Consider the following 24,527-nt stretch of genomic DNA (forward strand, 5'->3'; position numbering starts at 1 on the left):
GCCCTGTGCCTGCTGAACATCAACTGGAGAGAAGGCAGGGAACACCAGCAACAAAAAGCAAAGCTGTAAATTGCACTAGAGCACCAGTGCTTGAAAGAGCAACCAGGGGCTAGTTTGGCCCTCAGAAGTCTCTGCTGAGTTAGCAGAGGGGTTACCATAAGGCATCAAATTGACCTTGCCCTCATCTGCATCACCCAAAGGCTCTGGTTCCAGAAGAGACAAAGAGAGGGCTGACAGCTGGGGCCAGTTGCGGAGTGTGCGCTCACAGGCTGCTCAGACACCACTGGAATGAGGAGAGGAGGGAAGTTGGGTGCTGCAGAGCAGGGCACAGAGAGGAGACAAAACATGTCATCCTCAAAGGGCCACTGTGGCCACTATTTAATATGGAAGCCACGCTGGGGAAGGGGCTCTTGGGCGGCTGTACCCAGGAGTAAGACACATTATGGGAGACAAATACACAGAGTAACCATGGGTCCCTAACATGCTACCAACCACCTCTTACAGGCAGCAAGGACTAGAGCCTAGTCTCTTGGGCCAAGGTTGGTCCTCTAGCCGCTCCTGCATGCTGCCTCCCTCCCAGCTCTGCCTCAAGCCGTACACCCAAGGAGGCAGACAGATTAGGAAGGCAATTCAGTCCTGAGTTAGTTGGCAGAGACGTGGACTCGGTTGCCCACCTGCCACTCGGCGTGGGAAGCCAAGGGCTGCAGTCAGGCCCAGGCCACAGCTTCACACACAAGCCACAAGAGTAGTATCTTCATGAAAGGCATCCCGAAGCATAAATTGCAGAAGCAAAGTAGCCAGCGCTGCTGTGCCTCTTGGCAGCGCTGGGGGAGCAGGCAGGGGGTGGGTAAAGGAATGGGAATATTTACACTGGAGTGCTCCCAAGACCATGCGAGCCCATTCCCACCATCTGCAGTACCAACAGACTTCTCCAAGTCCACTCCCTTCCCTATGCAGGGCTCTGCCCCAGGAGCAGGGTTATCCCCTAGCACAGGGATTTGCAGCAGGTCCCGTTACACTCAGTAGGAAAGCCCATAAACTCAGGAGTTTTAACTACATAGAATTTTTTTTTTTAAAGTGTCTCTGGGAGGCTAAGGAAATACCTTCCCCAAGTGCAGCCTCAGCCTGCCCCTGCCCCTGGGCTGCCCAGCCCTGCTTTTTTCAACATCAGGCAGATCAGGATTCAGTGCTCCCAGCTGGAACTCACTGCAGGGAGCAGCGGCTGAGCCTGCAGCCAGGTCCTTGTGCCCCAGCCCATGAGGAATTTCTGTTCTGGGCTACTGGCCTTAAGATTCTGGTTGTTCCCAAGGAGACCAGCAGGTTTTTCCTTTTCTCTGGGGAGATCTAGGCCAACAAACATTTAGCTGTGGCCCGGATAACGTCAGCAAACCCAGCTTAGCTTCACTGTGAAATACATGCAGGAGGGGATGCTCCCTTTAGAGTGGGGAGACAGAAGCTGTGATATGGGATCACGCAGACAACACCCCTTTCCAGAGTGTCCCACTAAGCATGGCCTAACAAAACTCATGGGGCAAGTGTAGGGCTCTTCCTACATTGCCCCACCCCCTGACCTCAATAGGAGCACTGAGTCCCTCCAGCTTTCCCAAGAAGCTTCCATGGCAGATCTATCCTCGATGCTGGATCTAGCAGAAGTCAAGGTGAACTAGAAGCCCTCTGTGACCCACCCAAACCCTCACTATGGACTTATTCACAGCAAAGGGCATTCATGTCCCAGAAATTCAACTCACACAGCAGCACGTCCAGCTCCAGGCCTGGTCCCTCCCCACCATGGGCCCTTCAACCTCCCAGAGAGAGATTCACTCAGTAGCCGGGGTGGGATGGGAGGCTCCAAGCTGTGCACAGCCTGTTCTCCAGCCCTCCTCAGAATTCTCCGCTCCTCCACTTGCCCATCTCACCCCAAGAGCAGTCAATCAATCGGCAATAGCTAGAGCTGCCGAGCTGGGCCTGGGCTGCACTGCAGGACTGACAGAGTTCTTGCCAATCCTGGGCCCCTGCTCCTGGGCCTCGCAGAGGAGACCCCATTCCTGTTGTTGATGCTCATCAGCAGTTTGTCATATTTTTAAATCAGGGTATCAGCCTTTGGTCAGTTTCTAGGGCAGGTTAAAATCCTATTAAAAGCAGATCAACTGCCACTTTATAAAACGAGCTCTGCTTGGTCCCAATGTTTCCCCACTGCTCTGGTGGGGCTGGGACCAGGACTGGCCTGGGGGAGCAGGGCACAAGAATTATGGGTCTTGGGGAGTGAGGCTAGAAATGGAGAGTCTCGCTCCAGTGTGGAAGCTCCTCTCTCACAGGCCAATGCAGGAAACGCTAGCTCCCTGTTACTTTAGCATGTGGCAGAGGGGATCCCCCCACACTAAAATCAACCCTGAGGCAGTGACTGCAGTGCAACTGCCTCAGAAGGGGATCTGGCCTGCTCTGTTCCTGAGCCTGGCCTGTAGAGAGCCAGTTCCCTCCCTACCCACCTAGTTCATAAGGGGTGCATCAAAGCAGCTCCCCTGAAAGGCTAGGGGCATGCTGCATGGCACAGTTCTGCCCTAGTGGCTTTGGCACGAGAGCTCAGCACCTGGGCAGGTTCCTGCGATCCAGGCCTCGCACACTGGCTAACGTTTGGCCTCAGTGCACAGGCCCTTCCCTTTGGGCCACATTCTTACATTTTTGCTGGAAAAAATTCCACTCACCAGATGGGGTCAGGGGCTGGCCAGCAGACAAACAGGGCACCCAGGAGTGTCCCTGTGCTGCAGCCATGAGGAAGGGAAGTGTCAATTATGGCGTTTGGCAGTGGGGAGTCAAGTGCCACCAGGGCACTTGTCCCCTGCATGATTCCAACAAGCTCACTGATCACAGAGCATTACAAAGGGGACCCCACATCCCCAGGCAGCGCATGCCCACTGAGGCCGTGTCTGGAGTGAAACCCTCCCACCAAGAGCTGAGGACAAAGTCAAGGGGACCATTAGAGCCAGAGCTGAGTAGTCATGGGCTACCACACGCCACACACCCCATGCCCACCACAGCCCTGCTAGTGAAGGTGAACAGCACCTGCAGTGGGTGCTAGCGCCCCATGGAGAGGCATTACTAGCTCCCCAGGGTAGTAGTGTCAGCAAGGGGCGGGCTCAGCCAACTCCCCTCAGTCACAGAGTCTCTGGCAGGGCCCAATGGCCCAGCCCCCGGAGAGTTAGTTTCTCCTTCACACACCTGCTGCGAGCCAAGGGCAGGGTTGGTGTTAGCCCAGGAGCAGCTGGTGCTGTCCTCACCAACACCTGAAGCACAAGGCTTACCTGATCTGCTCTGGGTGGGGGCAGGGAGCCAGGACACTGCACTCAGCTCCTGAGAGGAGAGGCTGGCACAGGGAGCCTCCTGCCACACAACTCGAGCCAAGTCCTGCCCAGGTGATGCAGGCAGGAGGAATGAGCTGGGATCTTGGGGCGTTGCACAGAAGAGGGGCTGCTGGGGGGAGGAGAGGAGGGCAGAAAGAAGCCCGTGAGGGGAAGGAAGGAGGGAACGGCCCCCAGTAGAGCAGTATGGCCAGGGATGAACTGCACAGAATGGCCATGGGGACAAGACTCCACTCCCAGGAATGGGGAGACCAGCTCCTCTCCCCCACCTCTGGCAAATGGTTGCCTGCTCACTCACTCCCACACCATCTCCACAGCCCTCACTCAGCTCAGCGCCTGCAGCTCCAATGGACCCTCTGTGCTGGAGGCTCCTGGCCATGGCTCCACGACAAGGTAGGAAGAGGGAGGGGGAAGGTGGGCACAGTGTGCTAGTGTGGACGGGCCCCGGCTCAGGCCTGCATGTCCTGGAACAGCTCCCCCTGGTGGTCCAGCAGGAACTTGGTAAAGGTGTTGATGGGGTTGATGGCCTTGAGGGTGATGGCTACATCCTTATCCCACAGCAGGTTTGGGCCGAAAACCACGGCCAGGTTGGTGTTCGTCATCTTGTTTACGTCGCTGTGAGCGGAGACCTGCATGGGAGGGAGAGAGGACCCCTAATGACTCAGAGCGGCCACAACAGCATCAGCACTCTGCCCTACCTGGTGCCTCACAACCGTACGGTGGGGGCTCAGGCGCCTAGCCTAGAGGGTGAAATTGAGGCACATGAAGCAGTACAGGGCCCCCGGGACGGAGAGGCAGGCTTGCAATGAAGACACTTGACTGGGCCTCAGGGGACCTGGGTTCAAATTCCCAGCTCCGTCACAGACTACCTGTGGGACCCTGGGCAAGTCACTTGGTCTCTGTGTGTCCGTTCCCTACCAGTGAATGGGGATGACAGTTCTTCCTTTCTCACACTGTCTATCTTGTCTCTTGCTGGGCCCTGAGCCTGGCTCTCTAGGAGGCGCTGCAATACAGACGATGACAAAGGCAGAGCAGGAGAAGGATTCCAGCAGCCATGAGCCCAGGCCTATGCTCTAACCACCCTCTGCTGTTCAGTTTGCACCTAACACCCTTCAACAATTTCCCAGCCCACGCCAAATAATCAGCTAAATTAATGTGGACGTGACCCTAAATTACCCCAACCCTCCCCTACCCTGGAAAAGCTGGAGGGGACGGATAGGCCTGGAAGGGGTGGGGAAGGCAGGGAATAGAGTCCAGAGTCCCGCCCTGGCCCCCAGGAACTGTCAGGGAGGGACGGCTTGGGTGATATATAGGGCCCAACACCTGTAGGGCTTTTGAGATGGCAAGTGACACCCTGCCACATTCTGCACCAGCTGGCATCTCATCCTCCAGGCCACACAGAGACACCTTGACCTGGAGGTGCTGTCGTCCAACATGCCCAAAGCATTCGGGGGCTGAGTGTCTCTGACCCTTTTGCTGGGGATAGACTTGGCTCAGTAGAGCAGTTCCATAGCAGTGGGAAGCTCCCTGCAAGTCCAATAGGGCAGGATCTGGAGCTCATTTTCTATCCCGTTCTCACCGCACACCTGTTTCTTGGTCTTTACCGGCACTAATGGGAGTTTCACCCTGTCTCAGCTGCCGTCCTGCCCACTGCCCCCCGCCCCAATGGGAGGAACTACCTGAGCCTGACGAGTCAGAGCCGGTTCCAACCCTTGGGGAAGGGGGATGGAGGGATAAAGAAGGGTGGTTTCCTGGCCCAAGCCGCGCTGCCTCTCAGCTGGGCAGCGTGTGTGTTGGGGAGGGAGGGAATGGGCAGTAACGGAGCTGGGCCCAGGTGTAGTCAGCTAAGAGGAGACCCCCTCAGAGCCAAGTGGAGCAGCAAACCTCTGCCAGGAAGGCCATCAGGAAACAGAGCACTTGGTAGTTTTCCTCGGGCAGGGTCTGGAGGGTTTTGCGAACAACATCCACGCGATTCGACTCCTCCACGTCTGAAAGGGAAACACACGGGGCACGTAAGTAAGTGAGCAAGACCCTAGCTCCCACCAGGCAATGAAGGGGGGGAACCTCCAGCTCCCACCAGGCAATAGGGCAACCCTGACTCACATTGGGAGGCTCCTCTGATAGGAGCCCAGCTCACAATGCACGGGTACCCCAAGCAGGACTCCCTCTCTTCCCCATCCCATGCAGACTCCCTTGGCAATGGGGGCTCATCCATGCTGCCCGGATTACTTGGAAAGGCACCAGAGCCACAGCCTGGGATCAGGGGGCGTAGCTGTGTGTCTGGGGTAGCCTGGAGGAGATCCCTGCCATCAGGGAGTTCAGACTTTGGTTGCCTGCGCCCTCTTGCCCCCAACTCACTCTGGAAGTTGACAACGTGGTTGTAGAGACTAAAGGTGAGCAGGGGCTCTGGCAGCTCCCGCAGGAACGTCTTGAGGATCACGGCAGCGAGGTGAATGTCCTCGTATTGCTGGAAATCCACCTGTATCCCTGAGGACAGAGAGCAGGCACAGGCTCAGAGCCCATCTATCAGAGCAGGAGCACACTCCATAAGGGAGAGGGGCAAGGGGCTGGACTCCCTCCAGATCAACAGAGCAGAGCATGGTGTCAAAGCCCAGCTCTGAAGCAGAAGCTCCGTGGGGACGAGCATGGGGCCAGACTCACTTGAGATGCAGGTAACTTACTTGCCCAGAAGACAGAAGCAACAGCTCTGCCAATTCCAGCCCAATGTCCCCAAGGCTCATCACCCCAAACAGGGGTCTTTTCTGGTCTTGGTCTCACTCTACAGGGCAGCAATGGGAAGGTAGCATGCCCAGCCCTGGGAAACAGAAGCGGCTCCTCAGGGAGCAGGTGGGGAACCTCCTCAGGGAGCCTCTCCTGAAACAGGGATGGGGGGTGCGCGCTTTGCACTGCTCAAACACAATTCCTCTGGCAGATTGCGTACAAAGTTCAGTCCCTCTTGGCCAGCAGGACGGAGCGCAGCGTTCAAACAGGCTTTCAGATGACAGTGGAATGAGTTGGTTGGATCCCAGCCTAGATCCAAAGAGGTACTTGTCCACACACTCCTGTGTAGTGCTCCATGGAGCTCATATTCCCCAGCACTGGGTGCAGAGCCAGAAGCTTGAGGAGAGCAGAGCCCCAGAACAGGAACAGTGCAGAGGAGCAGAGGCTGAGCGTCAGGACGGGTGAGGATCAGAGAACTCTAACTTGGAGGTGGGAGTTGGGGGAAGTGGAGGGGTCATGATGCAAGGTTCTTCCGAGGAGGGACACTTACCCATGTTGTATTTTTGTTGGACCTCTTTGACAATCTGTGTGGAAGCTGATCTCCGGAAAATCCCCTCTTTGGTCAGAGCTGGGGAGAGAGAGCAGAAGGAAAGGGAGAGCTCAGACCAGGCCTGTCACACACCGGAGCTTTCCGACCCTTCCCAGCCAGCCACAGCACACAGCAAGGCTGTCAAAGCACCAGCTTCTCCCATGTGCACAGGAAACCTCTGCACACAGCTGTGGAGAGAGCACTGCCCATGCCCAGTGTGATGCTCTGTACCTTGGGGGAACACCCAGCACCCCTATGTTCATCCTTGTAAAACGATTGTATGGTATCCAATGCAAAGTTTGTCATGTCGGGTGTCTTCGGAAGGCTCATGATGCACTGAGCACGGTTGTTATAGTGATGTTATAATAATTGTTACAGTAATGTTATAGGTTATAATTTCATGTATATAGTTATGAGGCTGAAAATGTATCCTCATGGCTTAAAGCAAGCCCAGGCAAAAACTCTCCAAGAGCAGAGAGGCAGTTTTCACACCTCATCAGGGCATGGATGGGACAAACCCAGCCCAGCCTCACAGGAACAAGGAACACTGGCCTAGGCAGCAACAAAAGAATCTGTTAGACTCTCAAGGGAGTCACCCCCGCTTCCTTTGGTGAGTTTGGAACTGTGACGAGGTAACGCTCACCTGACTTGGAAGGGGTGGGGGGTAATGCCAAGAGGGCAGAAAGGACATGATAAAAGGGAGAGACATTTGCCATGCTCTCTCTCTCTTCCACCTACATCTACAGACACCACACAAGCGACTGAAGCGCTGATCAAAGGGGAGAGCCTGGCCAAAGAGCAACCAGCCAGCCTGTGGTGAGAAGCATCTAAGTTTATAAGGGCACTGAAAGTGTTAAGATCAGCTTATAATGCGTTTTGCTTTTATTTCATTTGACCAAATCTGACTTATGTTTTGACTTAAAATCTATCTTTATAGTTAATAAATCTGTTTGTTTATTCTGCTGGAAGCAGTGTGTTTGGTTTGAAGTGTGTCAGATGCTCCCCTTGGGATAACAAGCCTGATACATATCAATTTCTTTGTTAAACTGACGAACTCATATAAGCTTGCAGCGTCCAGCGGGCATAACTGGACACTGCAAGACGGAGGTTCCTAGGGTTGTGTCTGGGACCGGAGATATTGGCTAGTGTCAGTCGGCTGCACAATCCAAAGAACAGCTTACATGCCAGAGGCTGTGCGTGAACAGCCCAGGAGTGGGGGTTCTCACAGCAGAGCAGGGTAAGGCTGGCTCCCAGAGTCAAGGATTGGAGTGACCTAGCAGATCATCAGTCCAGATAATACCAGAGGGGAACTTCACACCCAGACACTGTGCAGGAAGAAGGGCATGGCAGGATCTCTCTTCTTGGCTCAATCACTCGTATTTGGGCTCCAAATTGTTCTACGGTCATTTTCCTTCTGTTTCATAAAGATCTGATTGGCATTAGGAAGGGGAGGAGAAGGCACCTGCATGGTACTGGGTTGGGTTGAGGGTTTCATTTATGCACTCACCATGCTCCCGCAGATAGGCAATGGTTTCCCTGACCACCAGCGGGACTAGGGCCTGATCAGAGCTCTTCTCCCTTAGGCTGTGGGGAGAACAGAAGATTAGAGGATGCCAGTTACCTCTCCCCCACATGCAACTCATCACATCTGACATATGTACATAGCAGGGACCTCTGCAGGATCCCTCTCCCCATCCAATCCTGTCCCACTCTCTGTCCCTCAGCCTGCTCCCCCTCCCTCTCCCCAGCCCAGTCCAACCAGGGCAGCATCTCATGTTTTTGATACTACAATACACATATGTTATGCTGCCTCCTACTGCTGGTCTGTGTTGAGGAGCAGTGACTGCATTACAGCCAGCGTCAGGGGCCCAAGCTGGAGGCTTTGGTTGCTGGGAAGAGGCCAGGAAACAATTGAGGTGGCTCTGTGGGATGCAACTCCTTTTTCTTTCTCCGCTTTAGGCAAGGACGGAGGAGAGTTTAAATGCAGGGGAGGGAAGTACAGGAATCCACCTAGACAGCAGCTAGCTGCTGTGTATTACTCTCTAACATCTGCCATTACATCCCGCAATGACAAATGCCGGCTGGTTCCGTTAAGATGATCAGTAATGTAATATCTAACGTTGACATGTACATCACCATCATTTGGCTTCAGAGTCAACCCCCCATTGCAAAGAATGGGCCAAGTCACCTCTCTCAGAGAGATCGGTTCAGGATGCCTGCAAGCTCAGCCAGCAGTCACTGCGCTGGTTACACTGAGCTCACGTTTGGAAGGCTTTCACTGCAGCCAGAAGGGCTAGAAAATCGCTTCCCAAACTGCCTCAGGAAGAACTGCCAGAGCACATGGAGCTGGTTCCCCCTCATTTCCAGTGGCCAAATTACATTAAAAGCTAAAAATACATTAAAAAATACTTTCCTGATGTCATTTTCCCATGTCAGTAATTCTGAAGCTACCTCAGGGATGTGATGTGACCAGGAAAGGGTGGGGAAGCAGAGGCAAGGGTGAATGGGAGGGGATATGTCTCTGAGAATCCCTCTATTAAAACAGCATCGAAGCTATGGAAAAAGTTGAAGGTCAGATCCTCTGCCCTGCTCCAGCAAAACAACACAGGCCTAATGCCATTTCAGCTGACCCCTTGAGGAATCCTACAACTCCAGGAATCCTCATATAGCACAGAAGTGCCATCATGGCTTATACTCCAGCCCTTCCCACTCCTAGCCCCACGCACACAGGCATGTAGCTGGGGTGTCCTGGCACCCTAGTGAATCCTCAGTTACTGAAACAACCCCTTGGGGGTTGTTAGCTGTCAGCATGTTAGAGAAGCCCTGAAGCGCCTCTAGTTTACACCAAGGACCAGCCCAGAAATCAGGCAGGCCAGATTTTGAGGTGGGCAGAGAGTAGCTCAGGATCTGGGCTAGAGAACTGAGTTTTTCTAAATGACAACTCAGATTCTGCAGCAATTTCAAGAAATGGGCAATTTTGAGGCCATTTCTGCAGCTGCACTATTGCATTATACACAGGTCCCTGGCATTAGCTGGTCCAGCAGCCAAAGCAACGCAACTCCAAGATACTCACTGCTGCAGAGAGACCCCAAACTGCTGGTTTGGCAGGGGTGGGCGTGGGGGGGTCGGCTTCTGGGGCACTTGAGAGGGTTTCTGCAGTGATTTCAGGTACTCGTCATATCTGCAGTGAGAGAGACAGATTGGTAGGGAACCAGCCCAACTCACACAGAGACCACCAACCAGTGCCTGCCATCTCACACCTGGCACCCACTCCACTGCCTTGTGGACGCAATCAACCCAGCCCCTGCTGATCCACTGGGAACTGCCCCAAAGACAGCTCTAGCCTAGTACTTGCTGACCCCAAGGACAGGTAGCTCAGGAGTGCTGGGGCAGCAAGACCAAAGGGCTCAGCCTCCAGCAGAGAAGAGAGAGCCGGGGGAGGGGGAGGGGAAGAATCTGTACAAAGAGAGGAGCTTGCTGGGATGGACAGAGAAAAGACAGGGCGAAGGACCGTGCAGCTAGGAAGTCAGGGCAAGTTTGTTGGAAGACGAGGGGTGATGGGGTGTGGGTGTGCGCATGCATGTGTGTAGGAGAGAGATAAAGCCACAGGGATCCGAACAGGCTGGAGGTGCAGTTGAAGCACCTTTGGGAGGCCACAGCGGAAAGCTGAAGCGAGAAGGCCCCACTGAGCTATTGAGCAAAGTGGCTGCACAGGCAGCAGCAGACAGGGAGGGACAGCAGAGAGATGCCCAGGGGCAAAGTCACTTGCCTGAGAGGAGACCAAGAGGCGGAAGAGACAGAGGCAGCAAAGGGGCCAAGTGGGCCTGAGCCAGGCACTGATGCTGGAGACAGGCAGAAAGGGGTGCTAGGAAGAGCCCCCTCTCTGAGGCATCCTGGCACTGCTACCTTGGATGAACCATCACTTGGGAGCAAAACAAGGCCCCTCCCCATTGCTTCCTTCCTCCTTGCCACTGTCTCCCCACCCCGCATCTTCCCTCCTCTCACGGAGCTGTAGGTAAGTGGGTAGGCAGACCACATGCTCTCACTTTAACACCTGGCTTGGGATCCCCAGCTGCTCCAGCTTCACATGCTCCTCCAGCTCACTCAGGAAGTTTGCATAAAAAATCTTCCGTCCAAACTTGAAACTGCAAAACAGAGGACAAGCGGCTCCATGAGGGATCCGGAGTGACTAACATCAGCAGAGCTGGGGGGGAGTCCAGGGCAGGAGCAGCACGAGTGAGGGGGCGTTAGCAGAGCTTTCTGGGGGTCCCAGCACTGGAAGATCAAGGGGCCTGCGGGGCAGAATTGAGGGGCCTTGGCAGTGCTGGAGGCAGGACAGGTTCAGCAGTAGGGGTACCACACAACACAGCTCTCTCTCAACCCACACATTCAGTGAGGCAATGCTAAGGCTCCTCCACAGCCTGGCTCAAAGCCTGGCAAAGATGGGCTCTGTACAGCACAGCACTGCCCCTCCCTGGGCTCTGCAGCAGGCCGGAGACCGCTCCTCTTCTCAATTGTGGCCCATGGAGCTGCGGTTTCATTGGTGACACACTGAACATAGTGCCCCTCTGGGTTTCATTCTCCTCCTCCCCTTCTGTCCTGGTGCTAATGCCTGGGACATGTGCCTTTGCAGGGGCTGAGCTCCCCAGGCCCCAGTAGAGTGGCTCGTTTTGTCTGGATCTTTCAGGAATAATGGGAGGCAGATCCCCCGAGAGGTTAATGCAGGAGGAGTCACCAGCGCAGGCACAGGAGGAGCTAGGAGCCTGTGCTCCCCTCCTGGCCTGCTGAGGAATGCTGCACATCCCCCTGCACCCAGGGAGCTTGAGCCAGCCTCTGCTGCCCCCTACCTGATCAGAGGCTTGAAGAGAATCAGCAGAGTCTTGATGAACATTGTTGGGTGCACGATGTACAGCGCTTTGATGTTCTTCTTGTACCTGCCAAAGGAAGCCGAGTGAGGGAGAGCTCTGCCTGGGCTGGGGAGCTGGGCAGCTCCATGAGCTCAAGCCTGCAAATGGCTCCCTGGTGCTCTAAGTCCCTCCCTCCACACCCTCAGCACACTGTGCCCCTTTTTGGGGCCCCCTGTGTTAACCCCATTCCCCTCATTTCCTAGCCCTGAGCCACCCAGCAACCTCAACCCCTGCTCTTTGCCACCCCACGACTCCACTGATGAGGCACTGCCCCATGACGGGACAAGCTGCCACGTGGCCTGGACACTTGCGCTGACTCTTGCCTTTGCTAGCCCCCTACTGACCCAGAGAACTTCCCGCAAGAGCGGTTTGTACCCCTCACTCTGTCTATAGAACTTCCTATCTTCATAGCATTTGACAAACATCAGTTCATCCCCACCACCTCCCAGCAGGTAGAGATGTGGGAGGGATCATGATCCCCAGGTTACAGATGGGCAAAGGACTTGCTTAGGACATGTTTAGCTCCAAAGAGGATCACACAGGGAGTCAGACTGTGGTAGAGAACTCAGGAGTCCTTTCCCATTGGCCACACCTACTCACTTGCGGTCAAATTCCCGGTAGGCATCCCGCAGCCAGCTCAGGGACGGCTTGTTCTCACTGGTGAGGCCATGGTGCAGATACACCAATGTGTAGTCACTCTCCACATACTGGTCCAGTGTGAACTTAAGATACCTGGGAAGACACAGGAACTTCTGAGCTCGCAGCATGCATTGGCATGTATATAAGCTTGCTCTCTACTGGCCACAGTTGGCATAAGGAAAATTCTGCCACACTGCAGAAACGGAGGCACTTGTGCCCTGGGAGAGGAGCATACAGGAGATCAATTTCTGGCTGGGGGTTGGCTGAATGTGTGGGGTGCAGTCCCCACCTAGTTGGCAATTGTAACAGAGTGCACATATCCAGCCAAAGCAGCTGCTGTCTGTAGATCTGCCCCCTAGGACTCAAAGCTCAGGGACTGTCTCAGATCCAGGCTGTCACAGGAGCAGTGGGCCCCCAAGGCAGTACTCACTGAAGCAGTTTCACATGGTCAAGTTGATGGCTGGGCGGCATCCGGCAGGCACTGAACAAAATGACTTTCCGTCCATACTTGTCATCACCTGGGAATGAAATGCCAGAGATCACAGGGAGATTCAGGGACAACACTGGGCTCCCAGCAGCACATGTGCAATGGAGCAGGAGTTCCTGTCCCTCCACCACAGGGCAGAAGCCTGGGATTTCACAGCAACCAACACAGCTTGCCTGACTCTGCCTTAGCAGAGCCCACCTGGTCCATAGGTAGGGGAAGACACTGATCTGAGAGCACCCAGGGCCCTAAGGGCAAGTAATGTGAAAGACGTCTGGAGCCAGTGAGGAGTATATGCCACACAGCCAGCAGGAAAGGGCAGAATGTGGGACTCGGATGTCCTGAGGCATGCAGGAACTGTTCCCCACACAGTGGCCTCAGATAGAGACACTGAAACAGAGACTGCCCAGAGTTGGGCACTCGCGGCACTGTGGCTGTGTGCATTGCTACAGAGATGTGAGTACCCTTGGTGGAGGGGAGACCTTCCCCTCGCAAACACAGAGGCTTCAGAGCACGGGCACAGGCTATGTGCTTCTCTCCTGGCATATTTGCTCTTGCTTCAACTGAAGTTTTCTCCAGCACGCACACTGAAATCAGACCACACCCTAAGGCAGAGGGTAAAGCTGCATAAAGGACAGGCTGGCTCTGGGCATGATGGAGCAGAGCAGAACCAGGGGATGAGGGGCAGGCTCCACCAGGTGGTCCCGCCCCACTTCTCCCCGGAGCCTGTCCTGGAGAAGTAGGAATTCGTACCACTAGCCTCTGAAGCGTTTTGCAGAACAATCTTGTTTACTGGCTTCATCACCTGATGCAGCCTAAAGGTATGTCTACACAACAAAGAAAAGCCCACGGCTGGCCCATAACCCTCTCAACTTGCAGAGTCCTAGAGCCTGGGCTTCAGCCCAAGCTCAGATATCTACACAGCAATGAAACAGTCCCAGCCCGAGTTGGCTGGCATGGGCCACCCATGGGTGTCTAGTTGCTGAGTAGACATTCCCTAAAACTGTTCTGGAGAGATCACCTGGCAAATCCAGTGTGATCCTACCAAACTTAGCATGGGGACAACCCTACCCAACTCAAAGCCCAGCAAAGAACAGCTCTCATCACACCAGAAGAACTCCACCCTAGGGAAATGGTCCCTGATTCTCTCCTGTGGTTTCACAGACCATGGGCCAAATTCTCACCTGACATAATTCTTATGACTTCAGCGGACTTCTGCCAACAGAGAATGTGGCCCCATGAATGAAGCTCTAGTAGGGAGATGAGGAGAGAGTTTGAGTGAGGGGATAGAGGGAACTGCACTCTATCTGATCTTGAGCTTTTCTCCTTTGTTCTGATTCACTAAGCATGTGGGTACACAGACCTTCAGTGCAGCATGCACAGATATATCACCTGCATGAAGGAGCCCTCATCCATTTCCATCAGGGTGACTTATTTTCAAATCCCAAGAAGGGGTGGGAACAGCTTCCCTAGAGGACAATGAAGACCAAACCTTGTCCTGAGAGCCTCAGTTTCCTGGTGAGCCAATGCAGCGTGTCCCTGCCCAGTGAGAGAAGGGGGAATACAGACTGTTCTAAGTAGCACCAACAATGCCACAAAGGCTGCCGCATAGAGAAGAAGCAGAAACTTTTCCCCATTTCAAACTGTAGAGTTGCCCGGTATCATTCACAACCACTGAGTCCCCTCACTTCTCCGGTTCCCCATTTAAACTCACCTCCCACAGGGCATGCAGCCACTTCTCTTCACAACCCTGCACTGGGATCTTGGACCCCAACTGCCCCTTTATTACAATCAACGCCCAGCAACTGAGATCTTTAGTCAAAACAGAGCAAAGCAGGTTATCATGTCTAACAAACAAGGGCCAATTCCAAAGTTTGCAGAAATAATGCCTGCTTGCGCTGAGGCAAGTGCTTGTTGATGCCAAGAGCAGCCGCAGGTCCGCATGTGTGTGAGCTGTGGCCACAACACCCAAGAAAGCATTACCTCTCAGGGGCCAGCAGTCCTCAACCCCATCCAAACAGTCCCGGCGGTGAGATCGGATTTCCTCTCCAGTCTCTCACTCTCATTTTCCCTTTCCACTGATATTTGTATTGTAACTCACCAGACAATACAAGAGAATGTGGAGTTCACCAATATAAACAAACCGGTCCCTGTACAAAAGTTAGGGAGACAACTGAGGCACTAGGGGACAGCTCTGGGTACAGGCCAGGAGGGGATGATCAACCATCACATGAACACAACAGTGACATGCTGGGGTAGAAGGCACTGAGAGAGGACATGGTACCCAGCAGATACACAAGACCTGGAGAGGGTGATGCAGAGACCATTGGGAACAACTGTACACAGCCACAGCCAGGTCACAAGACCAACATCAAACAGATTACCCCATGGGTGCCCAAACTCTGTCTAACCAAGAAGCTTCTTGACAGCTTGCCATACACCCACTGTGCATAAATGGGTACATTGCAGCTGCCTTTATATTGAAAATGGAAGTGTAGCCTGAAAAGTCATGGGCTTGTAGATAAGGCACTATTACAGCTTCCCAGTGTGGACGGTCATTCAGCCTCTATGTGCCTCAGTTCCTCATCTGTACAGTGGGGATATTTCCTGACTTCACAGGGTATTGGCAATATGAATCTGTTTATGTTTGTGATGCTCTCAGGCATTGTGATGATGAGGGCCCAGATAAGAATACAGAGAGACTCCAGGTCCCAGTACGCAGTGTGGAAAGGCGCTGTATGTTGGGAACTGCATTCTCTCCAGGCCACCCCTCCAGATTAATAGCCGCATGGTCCACATTTAACTGCCTTTCAGGCAAGGCTAGTTTGTGCAACAGGAGTCAGGAGTGGAGCCCAAGCATGGCCAAGTTCATGCCTTTGTTGTGAATGCTCTGCACTGATGCAATATCCACAGCAGAGTTCTGCGCTGAGGTCCTTGAGATTTCTGAGCCTGGCAAAGCATTAGACATGGACCAGCTGAAGCACATAGCTCTTAAGGGCAAATCAAACTACAGTACCAAAACACCTGCCACTGCAGCAACATGAAAGACAACGCTTAGGGCCCAGAAGGCAGTGCCTGTAACCACGATCGGTACAGAGTCCTGGTGAAAATGCCTGGTGCTGTCAGTTCTGCAGCCTGTGTTATACAGGAGGTCACATGAGATGTTCACAATAGTCCCTTCTGGCCTTAGAATCTATGGATCCAGGACCAAGGAACAGTCCTTGGACCAGCCTTAGAGAGGAAGGCAAATTCTCTTGGATACTTGCCAGAAGAAAGTAAACAGAAAGGGGCATCTAATCCCTCAGAGAGCTCCAGAAACATGGCTAGATTTGCCTTCCAAATCAGGATAGTACATTATGTAAGGGCATTAGGGAAGGCAGCTGGAGAACTATACTGAGACCAACATACCACCAGTGCCAAGGCTTCTCCTTAGCTTCCTTGTACTGAGCTCAGTCAGCTAACTTATAAATCACCTGAAACAAACTGCTTCAAATCCCATTGCCATCTCAGAACAGACTGGTCTTTCCAGCCAAGGCAAAGCCAGCTCCCAAGCATTCAGGGGGCTTTGAATCATCAGTGGTTCCAATTTATAAATGAGCAACTGCAGCCAATTCTACAAGCTTTTGGCTAGCTGAGGAAACTGCCTCCAGGTGGCCTCTCTGCCTTGGAAAGAGCAGATCATGTTTGATCTCGGACAGATGTTCCATTCCTTGTACTGTTTGGTTTTGAAAATGCAAGGTTAATCTTATTTCTAAGTCTCTAAATTTTAGCCACTTATTTGCAGTGCAAACAGCTATTGCTTCCACTAATCACAACCACGGACCTTGAACTAATGACGCCACTGTTCGTTTGTTCCCCTCCTCTCCCAAATGGGGTATGTTCAGCAATAACTCAATTAGCAAACAACCAGCAATAAGTGATTATACAGAGTCCAAAGCACACAACAAACATCGCACGTAGATGTCCAGACACACAAGGAATCACTTCATCCAACACTGAAGTGCAGCTACCTTTGGCGTGGAACATAGCAACAATGCACAATGATAAGCAAAGAATAGTACTATATTCATTTCATAGATTCCAAGGCCAGAAGGGACCACTGTGATCATTGTGACCTCCGGTATAACTCAAGCCATAGAATTTCCCCAAAATAATTTCCAGAGCAGAGCTTTTAGAAAGACATCTAATCTTGATTTCAAAATTGCCAGTGATGAAGAAGCACCACAACCCTTGGTAAATTGTTCCACTGGCTAATTAATTACCCTCGCTGTTAAAATGTATACTTTATTTCCAGTCTGAATTTGTCTAGCTTCAGCTTCCAACCACTGTATCGTGTTATACCTTCTCTGCCAGATTGAAAAGCCCACTATTAAATATTTGTTCCCCAGGTAGATACTTACAGACTAATCAAATCACCCCTTAATGTTTTCTTTTTGAAGCTAAGTAGATTGAGCTTCTTGAGTCTATCACTGGAAGGCAGGTTTTCTAATCCTTTAATCATTCTCGTGGCTCTTCTCTGAGCCCTCTCTAATTTTTCAACACTCTTGAGGATTGAAACTAGTGTGAATTTAGGGAGACCCAACATAACTACTCAAACTAGAATTAGAGCAGGACCCCAGGTAAACACCCTGAAAAGTACATGGTGTTTTTAAGGACCAAGTGGTCAGCACCTCAGTTTTCTCCCTCATCCATAGGGCAGCCTCCAGCAGCACAATACACTTCCAAATACCATACTGGGGCACTGGGGCAACTAGAATTATGACACCTTCTAAATTGTCAAGCCAATACCTTGCTTTTTCTTAGAGAGCTGCCATTCAAATGTTTGAGATCACAGCCTGAGATGTGCTGGCTGTGTCTGAAGCACAAGGTGTATCAGAGCTATAATATAGTCCTAATAAGACCACTCTGCGTTAAATGGAACCATAAACCCATTAAGGGAACTATTTGCTTAACTGTCTGCAAAACTCCCTAAACATTTCCAGGCGTGTTTCACCTGGGGAAACATTGCCCAGACTACTTGAGATCTATGCCCTGATTTGAGTCTATTGCACGATTAGGACAGTTAACTAGAACCAGTTCAGGAACCCTGATTACTCTTAATCTCTGTATGAACAATCAGCTGGGTATCCAATTTCTATGCAAATCTCAAGTGGGAAATATCCTAGTACTTAAATATCATCAGAATGCAGTTAGACAGCGTCTGCCACCAAAAAGCCAATGTTACAAAATACTTCAAAGATACAACATTCAGGGACAAGTATACGAAGTAGCAGAGCTCAAATATCTGGCCCTCAGCCACACTTGAGGGTCACAGAGACTACAGGTCCAGAATGCAAGACTGCCTGATCAACCTGAAGCACTGCATGCTGGTACCTTTATTGGAGCAGAAGCCAGCAACAAACTACTCTATTTAATGTAATTTCAGGCTCGGGGCAAGTTGGTGACACAGCTGGGCAGGGGTCAGATATCACTGACATATTTTAGTTTCACTTCAATGCCGAAGCAGATTGAGCATTTCATGCAGACAGGAAGCAAATCCTACAATTTTCAGGCATAGTTACTAGGTGTCCTAGCACCCAGTCTCTCTTTATCTAGGTATTTCTTTCACACCCATCACCAAGGTACCTGAGCACTACCAGAATTATAAAGCCATATGAAGAGCCCAGAGCCTGTATCCTTAATGGGTTTTGGGGAGAACCAAGAGAGGGTATCTGCGGAAGCTAGGGAGATGGAGTTGAAGTTGGCAAGATGCAGTTTTTCAAGGTTACATTAGGAACCAGTTGACTCCAGGATGAAGGACAAATATATCATACCCATTTAATGCTTTCTTTGTACTTAAACTATTGCAGAGGGAGAGGGTAAAAAAATGTAAAATGGAAGGAATATGCTGAGGGCATGGCAGACTGGTGAACAGGAAGAGATAAGGCAGTGGGGAACACCCACACAGAAAGAATTGCACTAAGGCAGCTGTGAAAAAACAAACCTGAAAAGCTCTTTGTAAGCTCAAAGCTTGTCTCTTTCACCAACAGAGGGTGGTCCAATAAAAGATATTACCTCACCCATCTTGTCTCTGTGAAAAACAGTGGCATTTATCAGCAATTCCAGGGCCTGACCAAAGGGCTCAGCCAGCAGAAAGTTTAAAGATAATGGAAAGAATTCCTAGCACCAGAACAGAGCTCATCTGCATTGATAAATCCAATGGCATTATAACAGTCAAGCTCCTGACATTTGGGGATGGACTCCAGAGAATGTTAACAAATGTGATCACCTTCCTCAGCAAGCATGTTGAGCCACCTAGCACAGCGTCAGGCTAGTGTGGAGGACATACCACCGTAACATGATGTCCCACCAGCAGCTGGCAGCAGAAAAAATTGCCCCTCAAGGATTTCATGGAAGAGTGGCCAATCGGAGTGCCAGCTGCACAGCAAGTCTATTTCCTGATTACAACAGTGGATGAGAGGGAGGGAAGCAGTCTCAGCGTGAATGCCTGAAGCATACGCCACAATAAGATGAAGCTGGATCCAAGCTAACCTGGCCCAAAGAAACCATCACCACCCAAGAGGAGGAACAGAACTCATGCCAACACCTGAGAACCCAAGGGTGCCCAGCATGAAGTCTGCAGGCTAAACTCAGCTCAGAGAGTTCTGCCATGTCTAACATGGAGGTGCAGTGCACAGAGATGACGGTCCCAGCTGGATGCACCTCCACATTAAAGAGGAGGAGGGTGGCTGCAATTTACTTGGTTTAGTGCACATTACATGCAGCCTTCACACTTTTGGCAAGTTGCCAACGCAGCCCTAGGCTGGGCAAAGTTTGGGCTCCCCTGAGATAACCCAGCTACAGGCCACAATCATGCTAAAGGAGTACCATGATCCAGAGCATCGAATGCCAATTACATGAGAACCAGTCACTCTACCTACCTGACTGGGCCTCATCAAGTGCACCCTGCCCTGGAGGAACAGAAACAAAGTTACAACAAGCCATGTCTGAAGCCCCTTTACAGGAACAATCTTAAGAACTGAATTCCAGAGTCCGTACAGGCAATCACACATAACACACACACACTCTCTCTTAGCAGCTCTGCTGCAGAGATCAGGGGTCTCTCTCTTCCCCTTCCCCTATGTTCTTATGAAAAGCAATGTCATCTAGTGGTTCAAGGAGAGGACTGGGAGTCAGAACTCCTGCGCCTTTCCCTGGCTCTTTCACTGACTCAGCATGTAACCTTAGTCGAGTCACTTCCCTGCTATGTACTTCACTTACCCCATATGTAAAACTGAGATAACAGCACTCCCCTACACACTAGGGTGAAGTGAATCTTGTTCAAAGTGTCAGAAACCTCTGACTGAGAGGGGTTTAGAGATGGATGGAGGATGTGCCTTACAATATGGATCGATATAATTAGTAGAGCCTACTTTGCAATAAGCCAGATCTCACTTATAAAGCAGTGGATGGGGACTATTATACTCCAGGTGCTTCCATGATATATTATTGCCTACCAATAAGTGAAAAAGAGCAGCTCCTAGATGGGGATCTGTATGTCTGAAAGATCCCATACCACTCCCACTCATTTCCATCTCTCTTGTTCAGAGGGCAGGCTCCAACATGTATACTAAGCCAGTTTTAGGGGGCTGACAAGAACACAGCTACCCTTAGGAGCCACCCCATCCTCTCAACCTCACATGCCACAGGAACCGGGCCTTCCTGGGCACATCACAAATATCAATTCTGCAGAGCAGGGCCGGCTCCAGCTTTTTTGCCGCCCCAAGCAGCGAAGCAAAAAAAGAAAAAAAGATAAAGCCGATCGGCGGCGCCTCAATCGTGCCGCTTCATTCTTCTGCAGCAATTCAACAGCGAGTCCTTTGCTCCCTCTCTTCCTCTTCGGCGGCACTTCTGCGGCAGCTCAAAGAGGCAGAGAGGGACTGAGGGACCTGCCGCCGAATTGCCGCCAAACACCCGGACATGCCGCCCCTTTCCATTTGCCACCCCAAGCACCTGCTTCCTTCGCTGGTGCCTGGAGCCGGCCCTGCTGCAGAGGCAGCTCTTCACTTTGCACCATGTCAATGTCTCAAAGGAATGTCACCAAAGCCAGCAGATAAATACAACTGAGTGCAGAGGGGAAGGGATTCCTGTCCAAATAACAGCAATGAAAACACACTGCACTAAAGGGGAAAGGACCAGTGTTATCACTGAGGGAAGGCAGCGCAGGGGCCCTGCTGAGCACACCTGTCACCAGCACAACCCATTGCGACACACAGCTCCAATGCAAGCTCTGCAGACAATCACTGCCTTTGCTCTAGTATCCCCTTGAAATGGCAGTTGCAAGAACTCAGAGATGTGTTCAAAAGTCAAATAGAGTCAATGTCGCTCCTGGATCTGTCATCAAAGTACAACACAGTAAGATACAGCAACACCCAGTGCTTTGCCTTTTGCCATGCCTGCAGGAGGACTGGAATTCCTTTCCCTTTGCAGAGATGGAAGCTCTCCACTGCTACAGCAGGCTGTGCTATACACCAACACTAGGCCTGTTCTGCCAGGGCACCCCAATAAACTACCAGTTAGTGTTTGAAATCTACTGCTTCTCACGCATAAAAACAGAAACAAGCCTCAAGTTTCAGGGATTGGGCAGGGGCCTACTGGGCAGGGTCTACAGATTATTCACAGGAAATCACATACAGGGTTCTAATTTCCCTGTGCCAGGTGGGGGAAGCCAATTATTTGGGGGAAAGCAGAGATTATAATGCATCTCACAGCTGCAGGTTTGTGAGACAGGCACTAAAGGGGTAAAGGCAGCTCCCTTGTTTCCTTCACCATTACCTGGGCTCTGGAATGCAGTCCCACCGGGCAGGAGGATAAGTGGGAATTCACTGCCTTATAGCAGCTCTAAGATTCTCTGCTTTCCCCAAATTCCAGTGGGATTTGCATTCTCTGGATCCTACTCTCACCTCCTTGATGGCCCCTAACCATTAGCCATGTTTGCTGTGATTCATTCTCGTCTGTGATTTGGGGTCAGGATTACTGTACCGCAGTTTGGCTTTGCCCCCAAAGTGTCAGAAATGGCTACTAAATCTTTTAGACGTTACTAACAAAATACAGATATCTGGAGAGAAGGCCCAGGGGGTGAGCCTCAGTCTGGAGTGGTTCCAACAAGGCCCTCAGAACATGGGCTAGCAGGCTTTCTCCAAATGTTGCATGTTGTGGTTTCTCCCAGATCTCACATTGCAGAAGTGGTTGCTGAGGTGTTGAGCAGCCTTTGCACGAGTTTCTGCAAAAGTGGTTAAGGAGTTTAACTGCTACAGAGCAGGAATTTCACTGCCAAGAAGCAGAGGAACCCACAAACAAGAAATGCATACAGGATGCACCAGAGATCTCTATCTTTGGCCTAGTCGAAAATTTTGTCAACAATTTTGACAAACAAAATTTGAAGAAATTTTTTTTCACAAAATATGTCTGTTTTCCATGGAAAATATCAATGTTTCATCAAAAAAATTAAACACCCAGAAAACAAAATAATTTAGCCAAAATCTAAAATATTCTGATTCAAAAGGGTGCCACAGTGCCTCATGGGAGTCATAGTCAGATGCCTTACGCCTCTATTCTTCTCTATGCACTAGGCTCTCTAGCAGAACTACATCTCCCATGATGCACCACAGCCAGGGACTCCTCAAACACACCCCCTCGCTTTATCAAAGAGGGTGAAATGGTGCATCATAAGAGAAGATGCATTCCTTACAGAGAGCCTGACCCACAGAGGAGAATGGGAGCATACTGTCCCTCAAGTACAACTCTCATGGGGCAACTTGGAACCACTGTGGATCAAAATATTTTGGTTTTTGATATTTCACTGGAAAGCCAAAATTTCCAGGGGGAGCAGCGGAGAACAACCATCAAAAGACTACTTTCCAACCAGTTCTACTCCACACTTCTTAGAGTTCAAATCCTTCCTCTTAGGGCCCAGACAGCTTGCAAGTCCAGAGGACAGCCTGGATCACAAATTAGTAACAGCAAGATAATGACTGTCCCAATTCTTGAGTAGCCATAATTGTTTTTGTATTATTAAGCTGTGTTGTACAAACATTGTGCATCCTTCCATCAAGAAGCTGCGCTAATCTGACCTGACAGTCCTGGATGCAACAAGCTCAGCCTGAGGATGAGAACTAGCCTCCTGCTTCTATTTCCTTGAAATGTCTCAGAATAGTGCCCCAGACTGCACTTCAGGAAGAGATGGACAGAATTAGCCACATGCCCTCTGCCCTGAAGTGCAGGACAGGGCATGGGTGGCTGAGCAAAGCCACAGGAGGAATCTGTTGAAGCAGCAGGATGGGCAAAACCTCTATCTCTGCAGCCATTTGGTAATGATTACAAGAGAAATGAGGCAGGGGCTGCCCCTGGTGAGCTGTCACTGCACGGAGAAGGCTTAAGTGCAGATCAGCAGCTTGTCTGGTGAGCCAAAAGCAGCTCAGTGTTAGTTCTCCAGGTTTGGGTGGCCAAAGGCTATTTTCTAATCAGTTTCTTCCTAGTCTGTAAGATACTCCCTTAGTGCTTCTTTCCAGCAATGACACCGTGCGCTCTCCACCATTAATGGGGGCCCTGCTCCCACAGCACCAGTTCAGACCCTCCTGGATTAAACATGTCCCACTGCAGTCCTGGGAATGTGACCCTGTGATTCCAAGGTCTGGGCTGTGGTTTGACATTTTAAATATTGTTTCGGTTACTTTATTAATAATTGACTAAGAGGCTGAATAAACAGCCTTGTCACGGAGCCCAGAGTGTGACTCAGGCAGCCCCTTTGAGCAACAGGGCCTGCTGCCAGGAGCTGAACACGTCAGGGAGCCTCTGGACTACATCTCCATTAACTTGCTAACTGGACCTGCACTGCCAACTCCCCACTGCCGGGACGGGTTGTCATCAGTTCTGAAAAACTGGTTGCTGGTGAAGGGTCCCAGACTGACATCTCTGGTGATCTATAGCAAGGATGGGCAAACTACGGCCTGCGGGCCGAATCCGGCCCATCAGACCTTTTAATCTGGCCCTCGAGCTCCCGCTACGGAGTGGGATCAGAGGCTTGTCCCACTCCGCGCATACCATGGCTCCGCACAGGTCCCGGAACCAGCAGCATGTCCCACCTCCAGCTTCGCACGCTGCCCCTGCCCCAAGTGCCAGCTCTACAGCTCCTCTTGGCCAGGAACTGCAGCCAATGGGAGCTGCAGGGGCGGCACCTGTGGACGGGGCAGTGCACAGAGCCACCTGGCCGGCGCTGCACCTCCACATAGGAGCCGGAGGGGGGACATGACGCTGCTTCCAGCAGCCGCTTGAGGTAAGTGCCACCTGGAGCCTGCACCCCTGCCCTCCTCCCACCCCCCAAACCCCTGCCCCAGCCCTGATCCCCCTCCTGCCCTCCAAACACCTCGGTCCCAGCCTGGAGCACCCTCCTGCACCCCAAACCCCTCAGCCCCAGCCCGGAACCCCCTCCCCCGCACTCCAACCTCCTGCCCCAACCCAGAGCCCCCTCCCACACCCTGAATCACTCATTTCTGGCCCCATCCTGGAACCTGCACCCCCAGCACACAGCCCATACCCCCTCCCACACCCCAACCCCTTGCCTCAGCCCAGAGCCCACTCCCGAACTCCGAACCCCTCTGCTCCACCCCCTAGTCCCCTGCCCCCTCCTGCACCCCAAACCCCTCATCCCTGGCTCCACCCCAGAGCCCCACCTCCAGCCGGAGCCCTCAACCCCTCCCACATCCCAACCCCCTGCCCCAGCCCGGAGCCCCCTTGCGCACCCTAAACTCCTCATTTCTGGCCCCACTCCAGAGTCCGCACCCCCAGCTGGA

The 24,527-nt window shown here is 52.0% G+C and overlaps 1 protein-coding gene across 5 annotated transcripts in view; it reads right to left on the reverse strand.

Annotated features, from left to right (window-relative positions):
- Nucleotides 1-551: 551 nt before the first annotated feature.
- Nucleotides 552-24,527, reverse strand: part of ARHGAP1 (Rho GTPase activating protein 1) — a 34,346-nt gene continuing 10,370 nt past the window's right edge. For all 5 annotated transcript variants that reach the window (XM_024214980.3, XM_024215009.3, XM_024215002.3 and 2 more), the window contains exons 4-13: nt 12,643-12,730; nt 12,174-12,305; nt 11,514-11,600; nt 10,713-10,811; nt 9,740-9,847; nt 8,174-8,250; nt 6,628-6,705; nt 5,715-5,843; nt 5,241-5,344; nt 552-3,985 (exon numbers count right to left, since the gene is read on the reverse strand). In XM_024214980.3, coding sequence (XP_024070748.2) covers nt 3,806-3,985; nt 5,241-5,344; nt 5,715-5,843; nt 6,628-6,705; nt 8,174-8,250; nt 9,740-9,847; nt 10,713-10,811; nt 11,514-11,600; nt 12,174-12,305; nt 12,643-12,730 — 1,082 coding nt within the window. In that variant the 3' untranslated portion in view covers nt 552-3,805. The remainder of the gene's footprint in view (nt 3,986-5,240; nt 5,345-5,714; nt 5,844-6,627; nt 6,706-8,173; nt 8,251-9,739; nt 9,848-10,712; nt 10,812-11,513; nt 11,601-12,173; nt 12,306-12,642; nt 12,731-24,527) is intronic.

The sequence above is a fragment of the Terrapene carolina genome, unplaced genomic scaffold (assembly GCF_002925995.2).
Source record: "Terrapene carolina triunguis isolate 2854851 unplaced genomic scaffold, T_m_triunguis-2.0 Scaffold96, whole genome shotgun sequence".
NCBI classification, from domain to species: Eukaryota; Metazoa; Chordata; order Testudines; family Emydidae; genus Terrapene; species Terrapene triunguis.